Here is a 10487-nt window from a genome sequence, read left to right as displayed (position 1 = left end):
CCCTCTCCAATTGCCATGTGTCATTCCCACAAAATATATTATATTTTCATTTTCATGTTTTTTTAAACTAAAATAAAATGTCAATTATTGATTCTTTCCCATAATACGTAGAACTTAAAAAAAGAATTAGCATGATTATACCGTGATTATAAGAGGAAGTTATAATAACAACATTAAATGAGGAAAATTTTCTCTGATTGGCCTTCACTATATTCCCATAATAACTAGGATAATTTAATATTGCCATAAAACGAGATTGTGCTATCATCAGCACATTATCATAGAATCGATAATATATCACGTATCACTTTTTAAAACTTAAATCTCATGGGAAAAATATCACATCTTACTATTCAATCGCATTATCCTTTCCTCATTTGAGATCATTAAATCAAAGATTTAATAGGGGGTTTTCGGAGAAAATTATGGTAACCAAAACTAATATTAATATTTCATAAAAAAATTTAAGCTACTCCGTATTAAATATTTTATACGTTCAGATGAGAATTTTAGAAACTTTTGAATATTAGCACTATATAATATTCTCACCCAATATATCATCATTCACAAACAATATAATCCAGAGGTTTCACCTTCATTATTAATATATTCTACCATATCTCAGTAGGTCTTCATTGCCAAAATCGACTCGATATAAATTAATGTTTGGAGAAATGTAGTCCGCAAGTGTGAATCTCCTGGTTTCTTTATTCTTTAAGCAGAAATATGCAGTCAATAACAAAAAAGATACAAGTAGAATACAAGTTTTATGTTTATTAATAGACGAAGAGGTAATTTACTATATACTATGCTATATATTACGGAGTAGAATACAAAGTTTTCATATATTATGTCGTTAAAATGGAAACTACAAAATGCTACATTGCTATTCACTGGCTTCTTATAAAGGTATTCATTTATCAACTAAATATTACGGAGTACATTATATATGTCATGGGTACGCTTGAATGAATACCGTCATTATTTCTGTAATAGTAGTGAATTTTCTAGACAGTCGAATATTATATAGTAAGCCAATTAAGAGACAGTCTCACAATAAAATTAGGGTGGTGCTCATTCATGGACAAGTTTTACTCTTTCATGGACGTAAATGACTATAATACCCCTTTTATTTTAATGATTTTCGTTTTACCCTTTTTTCCTTCTCTCTCTATCTTCTTCATGTACTCTTTTCTCACTCTAACTATCACCAACCAATCACCACTACCCGTCAACCACCATCCACCACCCTCACCGCCGCCTCCCTTGTACCAGTGGTCAGTCTTGATGACCTCCTCAAACCAGCCATTAAACAATCTCACAAATCCGCTTCCCGTCACATATATCCCATTCCCTAACACAACGAAACACCCTCTGCCACCACCGAGATGGCGAATCATGAATAACACCACCGGACCACCCCAGACAGTGTGTACTCATTGTCCATCTCCTACAATGCCACCACAAAACCTGTAACAAAGTTGAAAAAAAAAGAAAAAAAAAACGAATCCGTGGAACTACAATGGCCGACCACTACGCTTGGATATACCTTTATGGCTTAATTTATTGCTGATTTGTAACTCAAAATCCTTACGGTAGACTGTAGTACATACTTTATGATACCGGTAAATTAATTTACCGGCGACGGTTTAAACAAACCCTAATTTAATTAGTGTAAATCAATTCCTCAATTTGATATAATATAATTAATAAAAATTAACAATTAGAATGATTATTACTTGATCGATACGAGAATTATTAGCATCTATAATTATATAATTTGACGGATATGATCAATTTTGTGGATTTGATTAATTTGAGAGAGATAATTAGAGAGAGTTTTTTCTTTTGATTCTAGTCAAAGGGCATAATGTGGAAAAATAATGGAAAAAAGTATATGAAAGAGTAAAATGAAAGATCATAGATCCATATTAGACTCTCTAATAAAATTAATTTATCTCATAAATTGTCATTTAGGTGATCTATGTAACATGCATGCTAATATGAAAGCATAAAAAGAAAGTATAAGGAAAAACAATTTCCTTACATTGATTTAGTGGTAAAAAGGGCACAAACTAGTTCACCTTACTAGCTTGTTCTTGAGCTTAAACCAAATGGAAGATCCTCCTTGCAAATCTTCAAAAAGAAGATCTCCTTCTTGTTGCACCCAAGAACTAACCCAATAATAATAACAAGTTTTAAACTAGAACTTGTTAATATTGTACCCTTGATTATTATTAGTAATATTACTAACTAATCTTAGTAATTTTATTTATGTATACTAACAACTTAGTAGTGATGAATTATTATTTTAGAGAGATGAAGAAAAATTGTTCACATGCAAGAATGTAGAGTGTAGAAGTGAGGTAGTGTAAAATGTAAACAATAGATGGAGTATATAGGAAGGGAAGTGGCGGGTGGAGGTGGAGTGAGGGAGTGGAGAAATTTTGTCTTATGTTTTTATTTTACATCACATGCAAAATCCTACATAAGATAAATTATGGTAGTATACAAAATAAGGTGAAATGATTATGTGAGTAATCATCCACTACTCTTATTTTACACGGTCCACTTGACCATTTACGGGTCCAAGTTGGTTCTTATATTTGTCGCACAAATCCGTGTAATTTTTATTTTAAACATCGTATCATGTTTAAATACTTCCATAATTAATTCGTCCAATTCACTCCGTAAATATACGTGTACCACTACACATATTATTTACGTACTAATATTAATCACATTAATCAATTAGTACAATTTTAGTAAATTAACAGTTAATTAACTAAAACCCGTTTCCCAAAACTTATTATTTAATTATCGCATAATTAAATAATAATGCCGCTAAATCGAGTTCGCAACTCGAAATCTCTCTAAAAATAATCGACTAACTTTTTAGTCTACAAATCAAGGGACTAAATAAATTGTATCTCATACAATTAATTAGTTGTCTATTGGGGTTCGTTCCTTTAGGTGTGACCGAAAGGGGTCAGTTGATCACCGCCGTCTCACGACAATAACGTCAAACTCTAGTCAGCCAACCGTTATCGATTTACGTTAATCAACTGATGAGGATCAAATAATTAAATATCTGATGATATTCCATTAATGAGATTTATTATGTTAACGCACTATTGTGGAGGACACTAACTCCAACATAAAACTCATCCATGAATGAGCAACTACGTAAAATTATTGTCCTACCATGTACAATCCAAAGTAAATATTGTATGAAAATTAATATAACAGTACAATCACGGGTATAGATAAGATATGGTTGCTTATTAAGGATAGAAAAGGTATGAATATAATTAATTGCTTTAGACCATAATCAATCGACGATAAAAAGTGTCACGAAAAATATATGTACAATGTAAAAAATAATGATCTCTTAATAACTTGGTGGAAAACCGTTTCTCCCAAATTTGTATGCTTATATTATCACCTCTACTAAAGATTGCAAATGTATTGCAAGGTGTCACGGTCCGAAACTTTGAGTCGGGGCGTGACGCGCACCTTTGTCTAAACACTTTGACAAGAATGAAAGCGAGAGCGTTAGGCACTAGTGTTAGTCAAGCACTAGGCACTCGTAATCGGTCTCGGGTTGTGGGTGTCGAAATCCTAGTCTCGATCGACACACACGGGCTTGTTAGAAAGGTGAAGGCAAGAGTCGTTCACAAGAAAGCAACAACAAGCAATAAGAAGGCAACTTGGTGGGAAGCAGATGTTTGATTGATTAGTACTCCCCAAAGAGGGAAATTTGATATTTACATCCTGGTAGCAGGAAACATTGATTTTACAAGTTTAGTTCAGAATAGCGATATACCTATTTATGGAAATAAAAGCTATTCTAAAACTAAGCTAAACTAAGAACTTACTTACTAAAAAAGTACAAGGGAAATAAAATTACATAAGCATAAATAAAACTAAGGGTTCAAGTGTGCGGATCATCACACTCTCCCCCACCTAATCTGTTGCCGTCCTCGGCAACGCTTCAAAATCTTCATGGCTGGTTCAGTCGGTTGATGTCGCTGGAAGTTGATTGGAGCGGATGTTGGCGCGCTTGCTCTTGTTGCGGGTGGGATCTTCAGGATCTGGATGGTAAGGCTTTAGACAGCTCACATGAAAGACAGAGTGACACTTCATCCAGGCAGGGCGGTCCAGCTTGTATGCTACTTCCCCAATCCGTTTGATCACTTGGATTGGGCCTTCGTACTTCCGCACTAGACGCTTGTCTCGTCCTCGGAGGAATCTCATCTGCTCTTTGTTCAGCTTCAACATGACCATGTCGCCTACTTTAAACTCCCTTGGTCTCCGATTCTGATCCGCCCACTTCTTCATGCGGCGAGACGCTTTCTCCAAGTAAGCTCGAGCAATTTCGGCATTCACGTTCCATTCTTTCACATATTCGTGGGCTTTCTTTGTCCGGCCTCCATATGTATCTGCAACTGTGGGAGGCAATAGCGGCTGTTGACCTGTAACAAGCTCAAACGGGCTCTTGTTGGATGAAGAACTCGTCTGCACATTAAAACAGAACTGGGCAACATCAAGGAGTCTTACCCACTCCATTTGAGTTGCCCCAACAAAGTGTCTCAAATACTCTTCCAGCATGCTATTGAATCGTTCAGTCTGGCCATCCGTTTGAGGATGGTAACTTGAGGACATCCGCAGCTTCGAACCCAGGAGATTGAACAATTCTCCCCAAAATAGTCCCGTGAAGCGAGAATCGCGGTCACTGACTATACTTTGAGGCAATCCCCAATATTTCACAACATGTCTGAAGAACATGGTGGCAGTTTCTTCAGCGCTACACGCCTTAGGAAGAGGAATGAAAGTCGCGTATTTTGAGAATCGATCCACAATGACAAGGATCACACTTAACGCCCCTACCTTCGGCAACCCAGAGATAAAGTCCATAGAGATACTCTCCCATGGTCGTGTAGGTACGGGAAACGGATTTAACAGCCCCCCGGCTTCTGTTTCTCTCCCTTATCTTGCTGGCAAATGAGGCATGTCTTCGTGTACTCCATCACATCATCCTTCATCTGGGGCCAATAGTAACTTTTCTTCAATAGGCATAAGGTTCTCTGCCATCCCGGATGACCCGCCCACAAGGTATCATGGCACTCCTGTAGAAGCATCTTCCTCAACCCGGCCGCCTTTGGAACAAAGATGCGATGTCCTTTCGTGAATAAAAGCCCATCTTCCACCCAAAACTTGCGAGTCTTTCCTTCTAAGGCCAACTGTTTCAGAGTCCTCGCCATTGGGTCTTGGTCGAGGTGGTCCTTTGCCTTAGCTCGAATATCTGTGACCACGGTGGTGGTGGACAAATGAGCAATCGTGTGAAATGTAGCCAAATCATATCTTCGGCTTAGGGCATCAGCGACTCTGTTTGCGGCTCCTGGTCTGTAAGCAAATTCCACATCAAACTTTGCCAACAACTCTTGCCATCTAGCTTGTCGGCTTGTCAGCTTGGGCTGAGTCAGGAAGTGAGACGCTGCGGTATTATCAGTCTTGACAACGAACTTTGATCCCAAGAGATAATGCCTCCATCCCCGCAAGCAATGAACAATAGCTAGGAGTTCTTTCTCTTGTACCGCATAACGAGTCTCGGCTCCATTAAACTTTCTGCTCTCGAAAGCCACAGGGTGACCCTCTTGGAGTAGCACCCCCCCGAGGGCGTAATCAGATGCATCCGTCTCAACTTCAAAAGGCTTCGTGATATCCGGCAACGCCAAGACTGGTTTCTGTACCGCCGCTTCCTTGAGCTTCTCAAAGGCCCTCTTCTTGTCGATAGACCACTCCCACTTAGTATCCTTCTTCAACAAGTCGGTGAGCGGGGAAGCAATTTTCGAATACGCTCGGATGAATCTTCGATAATAGTTTGCGAGCCCCAAGAAAGAGCGGAGCTCAGACACATTCCCTGGGGTTCTCCAGTCCTTGATAGCGGCAATCTTCTTCGGGTCCATCTTCAGTTTGCCTTTGCCCACTATGTGACCAAGGAAATTCACTTCAGGTTGGGCAAATTCACATTTCTCTCTCTTCACGAATAGGTGGTTCTCTCGGAGCTTCGCGAACACCAACTCCAAGTGTTTTACGTGTTCAGCCAACGAGCGACTATATACAACGATATCGTCTAGATATACCACCACGAATTTGTCTAGGTACTCGTGGAAAACACGGTTCATCAACGTACAAAACGTTGCAGGGGCGTTTGTCAAGCCGAAGGGCATGACCAACCATTCAAAAGACCCATACCTCGTCACACAAGCAGTATTCGGCTCATCTCCTTCGGCAATTTGAACTTGATGATAACCAGATCTTAGGTCGAGCTTGGTGAAGTATACAACGCCTTGTAATTGATCGAACAAATCCGCGACCAATGGGATGGGGTAGCGGTTCCTCACCGTCAGCTTATTCAGAGCCCGGTAGTCGATACACAATCTCAGACTACCGTCCTGTTTATTCTGGAAGAGCACAGGGGCTCCATAGGGAGCTTTGGAAGGTCGTATCGACCCCGAGCGAATCAGATCGTCTAGTTGTCTTCGTAGTTCCGCTAATTCGGGAGGCGCCATCCGATATGGCCCTCGAGCAGGAGGTCTTGTGCCCGGGAGTAATTCAATTTGATAGTCTACCGAACGTCGGGGTGGCAGACTCATAGGTAGCTGATCAGGCATCAAGTCCTTATTGTCCTCTAGCACCTTCTCTACTTGTGGGTCTACACATTCAGCAAAGGTGTCTTCTTTCATGGACATTGTACATAAGTATGTAGGCTCTCCCTTTTGAAGTCCCCTCTTCAACTGCATTGCCGAGAGGAGTGGCCCCTTTTGCTTTCGGTCAGTTTCAACAGCTTTCACAAGACATGGTTTTGATCCCACCATTATTAAAGATCCATTGTGGGGCGCCAGAAAGGTTGGGGTCCGCTTCAGAAAATCCATGCCGAGGACGATCTTGAAGTCATCCATCGGGACGCTGGTGAAGTCGAGCTTCCCCGTCCACTCGCCCATCTTGATCACCACTTCTCTAGCCACGCCCTGAATCGGTAAGGCTTTGGAGTTGACAGCTTTCATGCTTCCTCCTTCTCGGTTCAACTTCATTCCGAGTCTCTTCGCTTCGTCGGGGGTGACGAAATTATGGGAGGCTCCTGTATCTATCATTGCTCGAGTAGCCTTCCCATTGACGTTTATCTCCATATACATCAGTTCCGTGGACTTGGTCTCGGAGCGCTCAGTGCCTTTGTCCATTGAGCACATCATGTGGACTGCTCCCATTCGAGCCATTTCTCCTTGCTCACTGGCCTCATCATCATCGCACCCCTCTGCATCAGGGCCTATCCCCTCGGGATTCTGTTCTACCGACATCTTGGACAAATTCTTCTTAAGGGTGTTGAACTCCCCTTGGTGAGGGCACTCGGACATTCGGTGCGGTCCTCTACAAAGGAAGCACGCGAACGGCTTTCTAGCAGTCGACGCTTCAGAATTACTACCCTTAGAAGAGGTTGGAGTGGAATTCGTCGGACCCCATCTCCTATTATCACCTCCGGGACGAAACCGACTATTACCCGTAGAGGGAGGTCTTGTTTGTGAAGTCGTCCCTCCAAACCTTTGGTTGCTTCCGCCCGTTGCAGCGAATCCCTTCTTCTGGGAGGTTTCGCGCTCCGTGTAATAGTCAACTAGCCTCTCAGCAGCTGTCATCGCAGTTGAGAGGGACTCAGGTCGTTGTCGCATGATTTCTCGCTGAGCCCACTCCTTCAAACCATCAATAAACTGAAACACCCGATCCTTCTCGGTCATGTCCACTATCTCCAACATACAAGCCGAATATGCTTTCACATAATCGCGAATCGAGCCTGTATGTTTCAAGTTCTTTAATTTCCTTCGAGCTAGGAAATCAGTGTTCTCCGGGTAGAATTGTTCCTTGAAGAGTCGTTTGAAATCATTCCATGACTCTAGTCTAATGGTTCCTGCCTCGATCTCGGCATGCTTCGAGCGCCACCATTGTTTAGCGTCGTCCGTTAGGTACATACTCGCGATACTGACCTTTAGATCTTCGTCGAGCGCACTCACTCGGAAGTATTGTTCCATGTCGAAGATGAAGTTATCGACTTCTTTCGAATCTCTCGCCCCACTATACTTGAGGGGTGTAGGCGGCTTCACCTTAGGAGTTCCACCAAAACTCCCGTCCGCGGCCATTTTCATCAAGGTATTGCACATGTTCTCGAGTTGCTCGACTTTATCATAGAGATAACCCATATCCGAGTTATACTCTTTCGGAATCGCCTCTTCGACGGCCACAAGGCGGCTCTCATGCCCCTCTATGGACTCGTCTACGGCCTCGAAGCGGGCAGCATGCCCCTTTACCGTCTCCTCAACTCCATGGTGAGTATTCCCCAAACTCACAATGAGTGCCTCCAAGGATGGAATTTTCTCGTCCATCAATTTCTCTAAAGCCGCCAGTTTGGCCTTAGTATCACTTTTAGTCCCACTCGGTTCTACCGCCTTTGTTGCCATCGTATACAGCAGCCCGTCAAGAAGACCGGGCTCTGATACCAAATGTCACGGTCCGAAACTTTGAGTCGGGGCGTGACGCGCACCTTTGTCTAAACACTTTGACAAGAATGAAAGCGAGAGCGTTAGGCACTAGTGTTTGTCAAGCACTAGGCACTCGTAATCGGTCTCGGGTTGTGGGTGTCGAAATCCTAGTCTCGATCGACACACACGGGCTTGTTAGAAAGGTGAAGGCAAGAGTCGTTCACAAGAAAGTAACAACAAGCAATAAGAAGGCAACTTGGTGGGAAGCAGATGTTTGATTGACTAGTACTCCCCAAAGAGGGAAATTTGATATACATCCTGGTAGCAGGAAATATTGATTTTACAAGTTTAGTTCAGAATAGCGATATACCTATTTATGGAAATAAAAGCTATTCTAAAACTAAGCTAAACTAGGAACTTACTTACTAAAAAAGTACAAGGGAAATAAAATTACATAAGCATAAATAAAACTAAGGGTTCAAGTGTGCAGATCATCACACAAGGCCACAGTGATGCATAGCAGCCATAACCAAAAACATATCACTATAATGAAGGTTTTTTAGCTACAACATCTCATTCTTTAGTCAATTTATAAAGTCATTATTGTTAGCAACTTCATTACAATTTTGGAACTTCGTTGTGAACAATCAGTTATTACCATATCTTTACCTTGATTAGTAGATTCTGATAACTCATTAATGGGTGTTTGGTTGGGAGGTTTGGATTGGAATGGAATGGATTCAAGGCATTCTAGTGTTTGGTTGGGGTATTTTGGAATGGAGTTAGAATCCTGATGGATTCTCATTCCACCCCAACCCCTTGGAATCGCATACCCACCTTCTTCCCATGGATTCAAACTCCATTCCTTCATGTTTATTTTTCTAATGAACCAAACATGTTTTGGAATGTATGGAATTGGAACTCCATACTCCTATTATTTCTCATTCCAATCCATTCCATTCCTAAGTAGTGAACCAAACGACCCATAAGTTATTTCTAAAATTAAAACATGTAACTATTCTAATTTAGCTTTGCCATACTAAAATACTTAAACGAATAAAATAACATTAAATGTCAAAAATTGTTAATAGTTCAATTTTATTAAGGGATTTCAAATATGGGCACAAATATCCCAGGGAGTGTTTGGTTCAAAAGGTCGAAATGGATTGGAATTTATGGAGATACCATGGGGGAAATGGATATAGAACTCCATGCATATTAATAATGTTTTGTTCACTTTAGAATTGTATGGAGAGGGGAATGGAGTTAGAAAATTGAGAGGAAATGTGGGTATGAGATTCCAATGAGTTGTAGTGGAATTAGAATCCATCATGATTCTAACTCCATCCCAAAAAAACTCCAACCAAAAAACCGTCTTCGAAGTTTTATCGACATTGCTACAATCAAGAATGAAAAATTTTACATGGTACCCCTCACTTTTTAAAAACACCAGTGGTATCCTAAAAGTCGAGTTTTCAAATAGTTAAATTTTGTAAAAAAAAAAATATGTTCACGATTAAGAAAATAATATTTATATTAATGGTATGACAAATTATTGTCAAAAGATAAAAAAAATGTGCGCAAAATAAACTTTTGAAAGAGGAGAATTGGTGCATTTTCGGTATTTTGAGAGATTTTCATCAAGTTTATGGGTACCCGTGATGCTCTGGAAAATCGATGGGTACCGCATAGAATTCTAAAAAAACACGATGGTATCATGCCCATAAAAAGAATATAAAGCATGTAAATCCACAAAAAAATATCTAAATCTGTAACACGGGGTTTGACATGTCGGGATAAAGACGGGACATTACGATTTGAGACAAAATTCGAGCCGAGTCGAGTAGCCAAATGAACATTGAATTGTCTTTGATGTATTGGAAGACAATCGTTTGTTAAATACATTTAAGAAAGATATTTGGAGAGTGATTGGAGAAAGGTTTTAAACATTGCTTC

The 10487-nt window shown here is 40.5% G+C and overlaps 1 protein-coding gene across 1 annotated transcript; it reads right to left on the bottom strand.

Annotated features, from left to right (window-relative positions):
* Positions 1-3712: 3712 nt before the first annotated feature.
* On the bottom strand, positions 3713-8510 carry LOC141595656 (uncharacterized). Its single transcript, XM_074415619.1, has one exon. The coding sequence runs from the start codon at positions 8508-8510 to the stop codon at positions 4959-4961; it is 3552 nt and encodes a 1183-aa protein (XP_074271720.1). The 3' UTR covers positions 3713-4958.
* Between the last annotated feature and the right edge of the window lie 1977 nt (positions 8511-10487).

Source organism: Silene latifolia, chromosome 8 (assembly GCF_048544455.1).
Source record: "Silene latifolia isolate original U9 population chromosome 8, ASM4854445v1, whole genome shotgun sequence".
NCBI lineage: Eukaryota > Viridiplantae > Streptophyta > Magnoliopsida > Caryophyllales > Caryophyllaceae > Silene > Silene latifolia.
The sequence above is the reverse complement of the archived record's forward strand: the minus strand, read 5'-3'. Positions and strand labels throughout refer to the sequence as shown.

Excerpts from the sequence above, each read along its gene's own strand:
- LOC141595656 (XM_074415619.1), bottom strand. The coding sequence starts at position 8,510 with ATGGCAACAAAGGCGGTAGAACCGAGTGGGACTAAAAGTGATACTAAG.